The sequence below is a fragment of the Sorex araneus genome, chromosome 5, assembly GCF_027595985.1.
Source record: "Sorex araneus isolate mSorAra2 chromosome 5, mSorAra2.pri, whole genome shotgun sequence".
Classification (NCBI taxonomy): domain Eukaryota; kingdom Metazoa; phylum Chordata; class Mammalia; order Eulipotyphla; family Soricidae; genus Sorex; species Sorex araneus.
The window spans coordinates 84,607,331-84,623,255 of NC_073306.1; the positions used below are offsets into that span (position 1 = coordinate 84,607,331).

The window sequence follows — 15,925 nt, forward strand, 5'->3', positions numbered from 1 at the left end:
TGCAGGTGGCCAACCCGGGTTCAATTCCCAGCATCTCATATGGTCCCCTGAGCACCGCCCGGAGTAATTCCTGAGTTCAGAGCCAGGAGTAACCCCTGTGCATTGCTGGGTGTGACCCAAAAAGAAAAAAAAAACCCAAAAACAAGATAGGAAATGTATAAAACCTGATGTCTCTTCACTTGGTTGAACTTTACCAGAATGAAGTAAATTTATCTTAAGAATTCTTTCCACAGATGTAGATCAGTGGTAGAAAGAATGCCTCACATGGGGCTGGAGTCAGCGGGTAGGGCGTTTGCCTTGCACGCGGTTGACCCGGGTTCGATTCCCAGCATCCCATATGGTCCCCTGAGCACCGCCAGGAGTGATTCCTGAGTGCAGAGCCAGGAGTAACCCCTGTGCATCGCCAGGTGTGATCCAAAAAGCAAAAAAAAAAAAAAGCCTCACATATGTGAGGCCCCGGTTTAAATTTAAATGTGAGGGGCTGGAGAGATAGCACAGCGGGTAGGGCGTTTGCCTTGCACGCGGCCGACCCAGGTTCGAATCCCAGCATCCCATATGGTCCCCTGAGCACAGCCAGGGGTAATTCCTGAGGGCAGAGCCAGGAGTAACCCCTGTGCATCGCCAGGTGTGACCCAAAAAGCCAAAAAAAAAAAAAAAAGGAAAAAAAAATTTAAATGTGAGGCCCTGCAGACATAAAAAGGTTTTCCTAAGAAGTAAAAATTGCCTTTCTGTGACCAAAGAGCTAGTACATTAGGTAAGACACTTGCCTGACCTGGATCTGATCTCTGACACTATATGTAGTCCCTGGAACCCTTGCAGGTGTGATCCCTGAATACAGAGCCAGGAGAAAGCCCAGTGTGCCACTAGAGGGTTGTGCCCGAAAACAACGAAAGAAAACTTTCTCTTCCTTCCTTCCTTCTTTCCTCCATTATTCGATCCCCCCTCTTAATTTTTTTTTTCTTTTTGGGTCATACCTAGCGATGCACAGGGGTTACTCCTGGCTCTGCACTCAGGAATCACCCCTGGCGGTGCTCAGGGGACCATATAGGATGCTGGGAATTGAACCCATGTCGGCCGCATGCAGCAAACTCCCTACCCGCTGTGCTATTGCTCCAGCCCCACCGCCCCCCTTAAAATTTTATAGTCTCTCTTTTCCCTAATGACATTCATTTGTAACTTCCTTGATTAAATTGTCTGCCATTTAACTATATGACTATTTCTACTGGTAACAAGCTCAGAGAATGGAATTAATATATTTTGTTTTGGTGGAGGTCACACCTGGCAATGCTCAGGAGTTCTTCCTGACTCTACTCAGGAGTGACCCCTGTCAGTGTTCAGGGAACTGTCTGTGGTGCCAGGATATGGGTTTGTCTTGTGCAAGGCAAAAACCTTTTGTTCTCTCCTGCCCTGATTTCTTCTTTATTCCATCCCTCCTCTCCCTCCCCCCTTTTCTCTTTCCCTTCTGTTTTCTGGGACACATCTGGTGGTACTTAGGGTGTATTTCTGACTGCTCAGAGATCTCTTCTGACAGTGCCTGAAGGTCCCCATCTATGGTACTGGGAATCAAACCAGGATCACCACGTGCAAGCCCCTTAGCCCTCTGTATTATCTCTCTGGCTTCATATGATTTCTATATAAGCAGTATGTTCTTTGGGATACTTACCCCAAATACTGTTTAAATTCAAAGAAATTATTTTCCATATAGTTATGTAATTAGATCTGCTTCTCATTCAGATATTTAGATTAAGTTGCTTCATAATGTCATGAAGTTTCTTAAATACATAAAATAATTGGAAAATAAATGCCTAATTTCTGGTACTGTTTCTTCTTTCATAGGTCACTCTTCATTTCATCTTTGGTATATTCTTTTAATGAAATCAAATGTAAATATATTTATATTCCTCCAGTTCCATATTATATAAAAGGTCACTGTCACTGTCATCCTGTTGCTCATCAGTTTGCTCCAGTGGGCACTGGTAATGTCTCCATTGTGAGACTTGTTACTGTTTTTGGCATATCGGATAGTTGTGCAGGGTTACATAAAAGGTAGCATATTTTAAGCATTGTTCTCCTTTGTTTGTTTTTGTTTGTTTGGTTGGTTTTTTACTTTTTGTGTCACACCCAGCAATTCTCAGGGGTTACTTCTGGCTCTGCACTCAGGAATCAAACTCCTGGCGGTGCTCAGGGCACCATATGGGATGCTGGGAATTTTACCCGGGTCAGCTGTTTGTAAGGCAAAGGCCCTACCACCTGTGCTATTGCTCCAGCCCCCATTGTTCTCCTTTGAAGGTTATGGAGAGATCTCTTACCTTGTTGCATTTGTGAGGGCGTTTCACTTAGTGGATTTAGGAATCAAAGCTGGGGGATTCTGGGGCTGGAGTGATAGCACAGCGGGTAGGGCGTTTGCCTTGCACGCGGCCGACCCGGGTTCGAATCCCAGCATCCCATATGGTCCCCCGAGCACCGCCAGGAGTAATTCCTGAGTGCATGAGCCAGGAGTGACCCCTGTGCATCGATGGGTGTGACCCAAAAAAGCAAAAAAAAAAAAAAAAAGCTGGGGGATTCCACACACAAACTTGTGCTCCAATTCTTGGAATTAACTTCCTTGCCTTCCTTTTTTTTTCTTAATTTAACTGTATATCCTAAAGATCAGCTGTAGGTTCTTGAAAACAGTGTCTTTAAATAAAGATGTGATAAAATCAGTTTTATATCAAACTGATTTGACATGTGATTTAATTCCTCGGTATATGTTTTTGGTCACAGAAATATAATCATACTTCTAACTAGTGACCTAGAACAGTTGTAATATTAAAAAATATTTTGTACTCATTCATTTTCCAGTTTGCATATTTAAATTGCATGGTTGGTTGTAACCAGAACCTAAAGCTCAGGATGTGAGGTAGGGGCCAGCATTTGGTTGGAAGTCATTTCTCCTATAATAGGACAAACATCCACATATGTAATCTCTCACTCTAGGAAGATTGAAATATGCTTGTTAATGTAACACTACTGTTGAGCATGAGAGGAGAATGTGCAAATTCAGTGAGTTGGCTTAGAATTGACCTCCCCCCCAATCTATTACAACGAAACAGTGTTGGGGCTAGAGAGATAGTACATCAGGTAGGGCTGCTGCCTTGTATTCAGCTGACCTGTGTTCAATTCCCTAAGCATCACTGGGAGTAATTCCTGAATGTAGAGCCAGGAATAGCCCTTGGCATTGTAAAGTGTGACTAAAAGCAAAAAAAAAAAATAAAAGAAACGATGTTACCATTTTCCTCACAGCAGGTAGTGCGTTTGCAGCCAACCCGGGTACAGTTCATCCTCCCTCACCGAGAGTGTCCTGCCTGCACTGCCTGCACGACAGAGCCTGGCAAGCTACCTGTGCTGTATTCGATATGCCAGAAACAGTAACAAGTCTCACAGTGGAGTCGTTACTGGTGCCCGCTCGAGCAAATCAATGAACAACGGGACGACAGTGATAGACAGTGATCCAGTGCTATGTGTTACACCACCTTAAAAATACTTCATTTGTGGGGGCTAGATCGATAGCATAGCGGGTAGGGCATTTGCCTTGCATGCGACCAAGCCGGGTTCGATTCCTGACATTCCATACGGTCCCCCGAGCACTGCCAGAGTAGTTCCTGAGTGCATGAGCCAGAAGTAACTCCTGTGCATCGCCAGGTGTAACCCAAAAAGAAAAAAAAAGTGCTTCATTTCTGTTTACATATATTTAGATTGATTGGTTCTCTTTTCACGTGTCAGTTCTATGCTGTTTGATGATGAAAACTTTAATATTAAAAATCAGTTTCCGGGGCCGGAGCGATAGCACAGCGGGTAGGGCGTTTGCCTTGCACGCGGCCGACCCGGGTTCGATCCCCGGCATCCCATATGGTCCCCCAAGCACCGCCAGGAGTAATTCCTGAGTGCAAAGCCAGGAGTAACCCCTGAGCATTGCTGGGTGTGACCCAAAAAGCAAAAAAAATAAAATAAAATAAAAAATAAAAATCAGTTTCCTCCTTAGGGCTGGAGCAATAGCACAGCGGGTAGGGTGTTTGCCTTGCTCGAGGCCAACCCGGGTTCGAATGGTCCCCTGAGCACCGCCAGTAGTAATTCCTGAGTGAAGAGCCAGGAGTAACTCCTGTGCATCGCCGGTGTGACCCAAAACACAAAAGAAAAAAAATAAGCTTTTAAAAAAAAAATTAGTTTCCTCGCTTTTCTATTTCTTGCTATCCTTGTCTTATTTTTGTTACAGTTAATGTTATATTTTTTTACTCCTAAAAAAATTGTTGGTGATATTTATTGGGAACATAATAAATTTCTTAATTTTCTAGGGAACTTTGTCGTTTTTGTCTTACTATTCATAACATAATCTGTGTATTTCATTGAAGTTTTTTGTTTGTATTTTATAATTTAAAAACTCAGTTTGTTAGCTGGAGCGATAGTACAGCAGGTAGGGTGTTTGCCTTGCACACAGCCAATCTGGATTCGATTCCCAGCATTCAGGGCTGGGATCCCTCAAGCACCGCCCAGAGTAATTCCTGAATACAGAGCCAGGAGTGACCCCTGTGCATCAGTAGGGTGTGACCCAAAAAAAAAAAAAACCTGTCAGTTTTGCCTTGATTTAATATAGAGAGACATACACTTATATATATGTACTGACTAGAACTCTTTGTTATCTCCAAGAAAAATATATTGTTGGATAAAATAATGGTTTGTTTGAAAAATATGATTGTGATGGCTAGAGTATTAGGTAGCATTTTATGTTAATAACTAAAAGGTTACTCCAATTCTTAATATTTCTTATTTCTATATAAAATATTTAATATAAAACCTGTATAAATTATATACCAGGTACTCTATATAAAATATTTTATGTATTTCTGTAAAATAAATTTTTTTTTTTTTTTTTGCTTTTTGGGTCACACCCAGCGATGCTCAGGGGTTACTCCTGGCTTTGTACTCAGGAATTACTCCTGGCGGTGCTTGGGGGACCATATGGGATGCCGGGGATCGAACCCGGGTCGGCCGCGTGCAAGGCAAACGCCCTACCCGCTGTGCTATCCCTCCGGCCCTAAAATAAATATTTTAAAGTAAATGAATACGTTACTTTTTCTATCCTACAAAATCGAGAGGAAATGAATAGCTGATTCAAGATTATAATTGAGAATTAGGTAAATAAGCAAAAGTAGGTGAAGTGTATTGATTTTAAATCATTGAATGAAATCAATGAAAGAGGTAGGCAAAGAAACGTTATTCAAAAGAGGATCTTAGGATATTGTATCTAATGATATTTCATTTTTTAAAGCAATTGCTGTCAGAAATGTAAAAGTAATATTTCATGTTCTCAGTAATATGGGTTGTGTGATTGCAAGACAACAAAAAATGTTGAGAAACCCTGATACAGCACCAGAGGGACTAACAGAGACGTTAATGCAATTTTAAAAAGGTGTTTATAAAGTCCATCTTATATTTGTTATGTTATATTTGTTATCTTATATTTGTTATAGTTTAATCATTTAATTAAGCTGAAATAGATTAAGATTTATAAGATTTACTTTCTGAAATCTTTTTTGTTGTTGTTCAAATTTTAGGACCCATCAAAGTTATACAAGAAAGCAGGTGATGTTACAGCCATTGAATGCCAATCCGAAGAAAGCATCCATCTTCATTCACAGTTAGAAAACAATCCTTTGTCAAAGAAGCTTTCTCCAGTACACTCAGAAATGGCAGATTACATTAATGCAACATCATCTCTTGTTGGTAGCCGGGATTCTGATTTAAAAGACAGAGCATTACTTAATGGAGGAACAAGTGTAACAGAAAAGTTGGCACAGCTCATTGCAACTTGTCCTCCATCCAAGTCTTCCAAGACGAAACCGAAGAAGTTAGTCTCTGGCACTACTGCAGGCTTGGTTAGTAAGGATTTGATTAGGAAAGCTGGCGTTGGCTCTGTAGCTGGGATCATACATAAGGACTTAATCAAAAAACCAGCTATCAGCACAGCAGTTGGATTGGTAACTAAAGATCCTGGGAAAAAGCCAGTGTTTAATGCAACAGTAGGATTGGTCAATAAAGACTCGGTGAAAAAACTAGGAACTGGCACTACAGCAGTATTCATTAATAAAGACTTAGGCAAAAAACCAGGGACCATCACTACAGTAGGACTGCTGAGCAAAGATTCAGGAAAGAAGCTAGGAATTGGTATTGTTCCAGGTTTTGTGAATAAAGAATCTGGAAAGAAGTTAGGACTTGGCACTGTGGTTGGACTGGTTAATAAAGACTTGGGGAAAAAATTGGGTTCCACTGTTGGCCTAGTGGCCAAAGACTGTGCGAAGAAGATTGTAGCAAATTCAGCGATGGGATTGGTTAACAAAGAAATTGGGAAGAAACTGGTGGGTTGTCCTATGACCGGACTGGTCAGCAAAGATGCCATAAACCTTAAAGCTGAAGCACTGCTCCCCACTCAGGAACCACTTAAGGCTTCTTGTAGTACAAACATCAATAACCATGAAAGTCAAGAACTTTCTGAATCCATGAAAGATAGTGCCACCAGCAAAACTTTTGAGAAGAATGTTATACGGCAAAATAAAGAGAGCATTTTGGAAAAATTCTCAGTTCGAAAAGAAATAATTAATTTGGAAAAAGAAATGTTTAATGAAGGAACATGCATTCAGCAAGACAGTTTCTCATCCAGTGAAAGGGGATCTTATGAAACTTCAAAGCAACCTCCTGTGTATTGCACTTCTCCAGACTTTCAAATGGGAGGTGCTTCTGATGTATCCACAGCTAAATCCCCATTTAGTGCAGTAGGAGAAAGCAATCTCCCTTCCCCATCACCTACTGTATCTGTTAATCCTTTAACCAGGAATTCCTCTGAAACACCTACACAGCTGGCTCCTAATTCATTACTTTTAAGTCCTGCTGCAGAATTAATAGAAGAAATTTCAGAATCTGTTGGAAAGAGCCAGTTTGCTTCTGAAAGTACTCACTTGAACATTGGTCATAGGTCTGTGGGTCACAGTATAAACATTGAATGTAAAGGGATTGATAAAGATCTAAGTGATTCAAAAAGTACACATATAGATATTCCAAGAATAAGCTCTTCCCTGGGAAAAAAGCCAAGTTTAACTTCTGAATCCAGTATTCATACAATTACCCCTTCAGTTGTTAACTTTACTAGTTTATTTAGTAACAAGCCCTTTCTAAAACTTGGTGCAGTAACTGCATCCGACAAACACTGCCAAGTTACTGATAGTCTGAGCACCAGTTTGCAGTCCAAACCATTAAAAAAAAGGAAAGGAAGAAAACCTCGGTGGACTAAAGTAGTGGCAAGAAGTGCATGTCGGTCTCCAAAAGGACTAGAATTAGAAAGATCAGAGCTTTTTAAAAATGTTTCATGTAGTTCACTATCAAATAGTTCTGAACAGGCCAAATTTATGAAAAACATCGGGCCATCTTCATTTGTAGATCATGACTTCCTTAAACGCCGATTGCCAAAGTTGAGCAAGTCCACCACTCCATCTCTTGCTCTTTTAACTGAAAGTGAAAAACCATCTCATAAGTCTTTTGCAACTCACAAGTTATCCTCCAGTATGTGTGTCTCTAGTGACCTTTTATCTGATATTTATAAGCCCAAAAGAGGAAGACCTAAATCCAAGGAGATGCCTCAACTGGAAGGTCCACCTAAAAGGACTTTGAAAATCCCTGCCTCTAAAGTTTTTTCGTTGCAGTCCAAGGAAGAGCAAGAACCCCCAATTTTACAGCCAGAGATTGAAATTCCTTCCTTCAAGCAGAGTCTGTCTGTGTCTCCATTTCCGAAGAAAAGAGGGAGGCCTAAGAGACAAATGAGGTCACCAGTTAAGATGAAGCCACCTGTATTATCTGTGGCACCATTTGTTGCCACTGAAAGTCCAAGCAAGATAGAGTCAGAAAGTGACAACCACAGAAGTGGCAGTGACTTCTTTGAGAGTGAGGATCAGCTACAAGATCCAGATGATTTAGATGATAGTCATAGACCCACTGTCTGTAGTATGAGTGACATTGAAATGGATCCAGAAAAAAAAATTACCAAGAGAAACAATGGACAGTTAATGAAAACAATTATTCGCAAAATAAACAAAATGAAGACTTTAAAGAGAAAGAAACTGTTGAATCAGATTCTTTCCAGCTCGGTAGAGTCAAGTAATAAAGGGAAAGTGCAATCCAAACTCCATAATACAGTGTCAAGTCTTGCAGCCACATTTGGCTCTAAATTGGGCCAACAGATAAATGTCAGCAAGAAAGGAACCATTTACATAGGAAAGAGGAGGGGGCGAAAACCAAAAACTGTCTTAAATGGCCTTCTTTCTGGGAGTCCTACCAGCCTGGCTGTTCTTGAGCAGACAGCTCAGCAAGCAGCTGGGTCAGCGTTAGGACAGATTCTTCCCCCTTTACTGCCTTCCTCTGCTAGTAGTTCTGAGATTCTTCCATCACCTATTTGCTCTCAGTCTTCTGGGACTAGTGGAGGTCAAAGCCCAGTAAGTAGTGATGCAGGCTTTGTTGAACCCAGTTCAGTGCCATATTTGCATTTACACTCAAGGCAGGGTAGTATGATTCAGACTCTTGCAATGAAGAAGGCCTCAAAGGGGAGGAGACGATTATCTCCTCCTACTTTGCTGCCAAATTCTCCTTCACATTTGAGTGAACTCACATCTTTGAAAGAAGCTACTCCTTCTCCCATTAGTGAGTCTCACAGTGATGAGACTATTCCCAGTGATAGTGGAATTGGAACAGATAATAACAGCACATCAGACCGAGCAGAGAAATTCTGTGGACAAAAGAAGAGGAGGCATTCTTTTGAGCATGTTTCTCTGATCCCCCCTGAAACCTCTACAGTTCTCAGTAGTCTTAAAGAAAAACACAAACATAAATGTAAACGCAGAAATCATGATTACCTCAGCTATGACAAGATGAAAAGGCAGAAACGAAAGCGGAAAAAGAAGTATCCACAACTGCGAAATAGACAGGATCCAGATTTTATTGCAGATCTGGAAGAACTAATAAGTCGTCTAAGTGAAATTCGAATCACCCATCGAAGTCATCATTTTATCCCCCGAGACCTTCTGCCAACTATTTTTCGAATCAACTTTAATAGTTTCTATACGCATCCTTCTTTTCCCTTAGACCCTTTGCACTACATTCGAAAACCTGACTTGAAAAAGAAGAGAGGGAGACCCCCTAAGATGAGAGAGGCAATGGCCGAAATGCCTTTTATGCATAGTCTTAGTTTTCCTCTTTCTAGTACTGGATTCTATCCCTCTTACAGCATGCCTTATTCTCCCTCACCCCTTACAGCTGCTCCCATTGGATTAGGTTACTATGGAAGGTATCCCCCCACTCTTTATCCACCTCCTCCATCTCCTTCTTTCACCACTCCACTTCCACCTCCTTCGTATATGCATGCTGGTCATTTACTTCTCAACCCCACCAAGTACCACAAGAAAAAGCATAAGTTACTTCGTCAGGAGGCCTTTCTTACAACCAGCAGGACTCCTCTTCTTTCCATGAGTACTTACCCCAGTGTCCCTCCGGAGATGGCCTATGGTTGGATGGTTGAGCACAAGCACAGGCACCGTCATAAACACAGAGAACACCGGTCTTCTGAGCAACCCCAGGTTTCCATGGATACTGGCTCTTCCAGATCTGTCCTGGAGTCTCTTAAGCGTTATCGATTTGGAAAGGATACTGTTGGAGAACGATACAAGCATAAGGAAAAACATCGGTGTCATATGTCCTGCCCTCATCTCTCTCCTTCAAAAAACTTAATAAACAGAGAAGAACAGTGGGTCCACCGAGAACCTTCAGAATCTAGTTCCTTGGCATTGGGGTTGCAGACACCTTTACAAATTGACTGTTCAGAAAATTCTCCAAGTTTATCCCTTGGAGGCTTCACTCCCAACTCTGATCTTGCCAGCAGTGATGAACATACAAACCTTTTCACAAGTGCAATAGGTAGCTGCAGAGTTTCAAACCCTAATTCAAATAGCAGGAAGAAATTAACTGATAGCCCTGGACTGTTTTCTGCACAGGACACGTCCCTAAATCGGCCTCACAGGAAAGAACCACTGTCTGCCAGTGAAAGGGCAGTACAGACCTTGACAGGTAAGAGGGTTATTTTGCTGGGTGTTCATGCTTTAGAGCGAAAAATCATTTTGCCCACTGGTTGCTTTGTACACAAAATGCTTATTTTTTTGTTTTTACAAGTGTATTTTGACATGTTATCTTTAAAGTTTTCATTTTCAATGAATGCAAAGGTGTGTCTATTAATTTTTTGTTTTGAGAAGAGATACCATCAAAACAAATGGAATAGCTCTTGTGGAAATAAGGAAAAGTTATTTGTGGGTTTTTTTGTAGTTGTCGTAGTTTTGGTTTTGAGGTTATACCCAGAGGTGCTTAGCAGCTGCTCCTGGCTTGATGCTCAGGCATCACTTTTAGTGGTCTTCAGGTCATATTCCAGTGCCAGGGGTGGAACCTGACCCTGCAAAGCCTGACTCTTCACGCTGTCTCTCAGCTGTCCCATTCCCTTTTTATAAGTTTTGGGAATTGAAACCAAGGTTTCTTTCACATGTGAAGCAAGTACTCTGTCACTGTTACATCCCAAGCCCAAAAGTAATATATTATTCTTTTATAAGAAGACAATTGATGGGGGTGGAGAAATAGCATAGCAGGTAGGGCGTTTGCCTTGCATGCAACCGGCCTGGGTTCGATTCCCAGCATCCCATATGGTCCCCTAAGCACCGCCAGGGGGTAATTCCTGAGTGCAGAGCCAGGAGTAACCCCTGTGCATCGCCGGGTGTAACCCAAAAAGCAGGAAAAAAAAAAGACAATTGGGTCTTTCTCTTTAAGTGGGCCACCTATATTGATGTTGGGAACTGGTGCTAGCTAAACTTCTCCAGCCTGGTGATACTTTGTTGTTATCAGGACTATACTTGGGAAGACTTGTGGTATCAGGCATTAAACACAGAGCTTTCCACATGTTAAGCATTTGCTTATCATTTAAACTCTCCCTTGTCCTCTACATCATTTCTCTCTAGTGAGCAGTGACTCACAAATATCTTCTAGTGCCTATGCAGGATTTATTTGGGGATATCCAAAGATTTTCTTTGTGGCCACTCTTAGGGATCCTTGGCCTGGTACTGCTTGGTCTGGTGCTGTTTATGCCCAGTAATACTTGGGGTCACCAGGGTCACTCTGAATGTTCTTGGAGGACCTTATGTATTGCTGGGAATCAAACATGGGGCCTGCAAATGATAGGCAGGCTCTCCAGCCTTGTATGGGACTTTAATATATACTAAATAAAAAATATATAAATGTATTTGACCAAAATTTTGTTAGTCCTATCTGTTTTGTTATTTTGAAAAATCTCTGAATACGAAAATGTTAACTTAGAGGACCTTTATAGAATACCTGCAGATATTTTCATGAAAGGTGGCTTAGTAAATGACATAAACAAATATATATACTGTATGATGTCTAGGAAGTATCTTAAAAATTGAAAAGTGGTCAGAGCAATTGCACAGCAGGTAGGACACTTCTCTTTTATGAAGGCAACCTGGGTTCAATCCCCAGCATGACATTTGGACCCCATACCCTATCAGGAGTGATCCCAGAGTACAGAGCCAGGAGTAAGACCTGAACACTGCTAGGCACACCCCCAGCCTCACCCCCCAAAAAAAGAATTGAGACAAAAGTAAGCAATATCAATTTATATAGACAATGTTGCTGAGTTGGAAGTTGCTGTGTGTGTGTTTTAATAGATCTCAATCCTAAGGAATTTTTAAAGTACTCTTAAGAAATTCATTAAACCTCTGATATATCTACGCTTGTGTATTTTTTAGGTAGGGTATATATGGTTCATCAGATTCTCCAAGTAAACTCGCAAACCCTCGATGTCTCTTCCTATAAAATGGATTTAGTAGAATTATTATGAGAAATAAATAAGATCATTATGCTTATCAAAGTGATTAGATCATAGTAAAGCATACAGATATTAGTAGGTATTATTATTTTCCCATAAGAGGAATTTATTTCCCATAAGAGGAATTGAGTTTAGCGTTGCTCAAACTTAATCTTTTTTTGGTTCATGATTTTCATTATTCATGAATTTGAAAAGGAACTGCAGTCTTGGTGGGGAAGCTACTCTGTTGTTGTTGTTTGGTTTTGGGGCTACACCCAGGAATGATTAGAGTTTACTCCTGACTCTGCAGTGGGGTCACTCCTAGCAGGGCTCAGGACACTGTATGTGGTGGCAGAGATCAAATCTGAGTCAGCTTGTGAAAGACAAGCACCTTATCCACTGTACTTTCTCTCCAGCCCTATTCCTTAGTTTTTAAGAATGTAATAAAGAAAGGAAAAGGACATAAACTTATATTAGGTTCACTCTGCAGATTTTTGTTTGTGTTTATTGTTGTTGGGGTTTTGGGTTTGCTTTTGTTTTGTTTAGGGGACACATGGTGTTGCTCAGGGCTTTTACAAGGATCACTCCTGGCAGGGCTTTGAACTTTATGGGGTGTGGGTGATTGAATCTGGGATGGCCGGGTGGAAGGCAAATAGCCTACCCCCATACTCTCTCCAGCCCCTTGTGTTAATTGTTTTTGCAGTGCTGGGGATCAGGGATCGAATCCAAGTCTCTTGCATGTAAGGAATATATTTTGCCTCTGAGCCATATTCCCAGCCACATTCAGCAGATTTTTTAAAATAAATATTTCATCAGCAATTGTTACTGAATATCTGCCAGTTATTTTACTTTGTATTTTGTGATATTATAAGGAACATAGCAAATAAAAATAAATACACTGAATGTCATTAAAATTGGGAAGGCATATAAAAAAAGAGAAAGTGTTAGGGTTCTGTGAGAGCATGAAATGGAGCCCTAACTTAGTAAGACTTCATGAAGAAACTGACTAACCTGATAACTGAAGGATAACAACATAATAACAATAATAATAATAATCTGGGTAAATAGAATTCTATTCATTCACTCATTTATAAAATTCCAAAAATATTTAGTACTATTGTAGTTATGGTAAACATACGAAGACAATCTGATCTCATTAACTTCTAACTCAGTGAAGGAACAGTGAAATGGCCATAAAGGTAGAATTCAGAAATACAATAAAGTTAATATAGCAGTGTTTGTGTTGGTAATCATGAAAAAGGGACATAGGTTTAGATTGTTAATACTTATGGCCTGATGATTAAAAGTTGAAATTTGATGTATGTGAAGATCAGACTGAAAATTGAATGAAGAATACATTTGAAGGTCCTGGGTGGGGATGAAAGTTAGATATTAGAGGGGGCTGGAGCGATAGCACAGCGAGTAGGGCATTTGCCTTGCATTCGGCCGACCCGGGTTTGATTCCCAGCATCCCATATGGGTCACCTGAGTGCAGAGCCAGGAGTAACCCCTGTGTATGGCCAGGTGTGACCCAAAAGGCAAAAAAAGAAAAAAAAAGATATTAGAAAATCTGCTTTCTTAGGAGAGAGAATGCAAAAGAGAATGCAGTGACAGTGTTGTGATATATAAAGTACAGCTCATGTTAATATTGTTGGATTTTTATATGAATAAACAAAAGCGGTATTTTTCTTAGATTGCTTTTTGGGTCACACCCGGTGATGCACAGGGGTTATTCCTGGCTTTGCACTCAGGAATTACTCCTGGCGTTGCTCAGGGGACCATATGGGATGCTGGGATTCGAACCCGGGTTGGCCGCGTGCAAGTCAAACGACCTACCCGCTATACTATCACTCCAGCCCCTTAGATTTGCTTTTATTTTCCGTTTTTAATTTTGTGGGAACCACATTGTGCACTGTTCAGGACTTACTCCTTGCTCTGTGCTCAGGAATCACTCTTGGTGCTCTGGTGGGTTTATATGCAGTAGTGGGTTTCAAACCAGGGTCAGTTGTGTGCAGTTCAAATACCTTAAGCCCTGTATTGTGTCTTTTGCCCTAGATTTGCATCTTTGAAAGCTCATTCTAGCTCTTGTGTGAACATTAAGTTGTAGATGATGGGCCAGAAAGATAGCTCAAGGAACTGGAACATTGTACACAAAGTCTTTGCTGTAGAAGGCCCAGGTTTGATCCTTAATCACTACTGGGAGCACACCACACCCCCTACCCTTACCCTGAGCACCACAAATGTGGCCCACACACAAAAAAAAGTTTTAGATGACAAAACAATTGTAGGAAAATTATTTTGTAGGAAAATGCAGTGATTTAAATTGTGACTTCTTAAATTGTGGGTCAGGATCCTATTCTTGGCATTTGAGGTTATATAAAACTTGGTAACAGTAAAAAACTTCTGAGTGCACAATGACTAGAAATTACTTCAAAATCAGCTGTGTAATGAATTCAAGATGTTTTTGGCAATGCTTGCCCATGTTGAATTTCTCAGGCAAAAAGAGAGGCTGTATGAAGCCATATTGTAAATTATCAAGGTGATGTCACATGTCCTGATGAATATCTAGGAGATTGGTGATACCATACCAGGTACAGAATAGACTAGAGGAGGGCCATATTTAAGGAGAGCACAAGTTTGCTTTTTTTTTTTTTTTAATATATGTTAACTTTGAGATGACTTTAGAATGTTCAGTTGGTGATGATGAGTAACCATTTGAATATTTTATTTTAGAACTCAATAGAAATGTTTGAACTAGAGATTATGAAAGAACTTTGGCAAAATCTTAAATGAAAAATTAAATGGTTTCTAGGAAAGGTAGAGTCAGAAGTAAATCCTCAAGACCTATGCACCTTTATAGCCAAGCACGCTGGAAAATAATTGTTCTATAAGACATCATAACAGTTAAGTCAAAATGTTATGGATCGGGAAGGTAGCTCCAATGATAGAGTACATTCCAAACATGTGTTAGGTCCACAGCTCAAGCCCTAGTATGTACTACATCGCCCCCTAAACTCTGCCTGGGATAGTCCCATTGACCTCTGATCACCAGTGTTTTGGACCCTATTTAATTTTATTTTAAGAGGTTAAGTTTCAGGGAGAAAAAAAATTTTAGAGAATTATCTGGGGGTAGGTCTCGGGGACTAAGGGGAAATGGAAGAGAGAAAAACAAAAAACTTAGCTTCTTCAAAGGGGAAAAATCTTGAATGGATTTGGATTTTCTCTAGATTACCTTGACCTGGAGTTCTCTGCAAGGATCATAATCTTTTTTTTCTTTTCGGGTCACACCAGGCGATGCACAGAGATTACTCCTGGTTCTGCACTCAGGTATCACCCCTGGCGGTGCTCAGGGAACCATATGGGATGCTGGGAATTGAACCTGGGTTGGCCACGTGCAAGGCAAACACCCTACCCGCTGTGCTATTGCTCCAGCCCTGAGGATCATAATTTTTTTAATGAATAAATTTTACAATGAACTTAGACAACTTTAGGGAAAGGTGAGGTATCTTGAATAGAAGAGGATACAAAGAGTTGAAACTGCTCAGTTGTCTAAGTGTATTGGCAGATAAATGATAACTGTCCTGATTAATTGTCCTGTTTCTTTTCCCTGGTGAAACCACAGAATAAGCACTTGTGGGGAAGTCTGTTAAATTTTGAAATGATTTAATGTTCTGAACAGAGCTGCATTGCCCTATGGTTTATATGTTTCATTTATTGCAGTGTTCTGTATTCTGCTTGCTGTTAACAAGGTGCTTCAGAATATATGTGCTTTAAAAAATTATGTATGATCACACAACTTCCATGTTATCCTGATACTGTCACAATATCAGTATTCTGTGTGTGTGTTTGGTGTGTGTGTGTACATACACTTGTTAACTGCATATGGATATAAGAATGATATTCCTCAATGGAGAGACTGTAGAGTGTAAAAGAAGAAAGTTTTTCACAGCTCTTAGGAGCTGCAGTATTACACTGGTGGTTAAAAGAGCC

The 15,925-nt window shown here is 40.6% G+C and overlaps 1 protein-coding gene across 2 annotated transcripts in view; it reads left to right on the forward strand.

The window, feature by feature from the left end:
- ASH1L (ASH1 like histone lysine methyltransferase) overlaps nucleotides 1-15,925 on the forward strand; it is a 177,879-nt gene that overhangs the window by 51,467 nt on the left and 110,487 nt on the right. For both annotated transcript variants that reach the window (XM_055139889.1, XM_055139890.1), the window contains exon 3: nucleotides 5,592-10,140. In XM_055139889.1, the coding sequence (XP_054995864.1) occupies nucleotides 5,592-10,140 (4,549 nt within the window). The remainder of the gene's footprint in view (nucleotides 1-5,591; nucleotides 10,141-15,925) is intronic.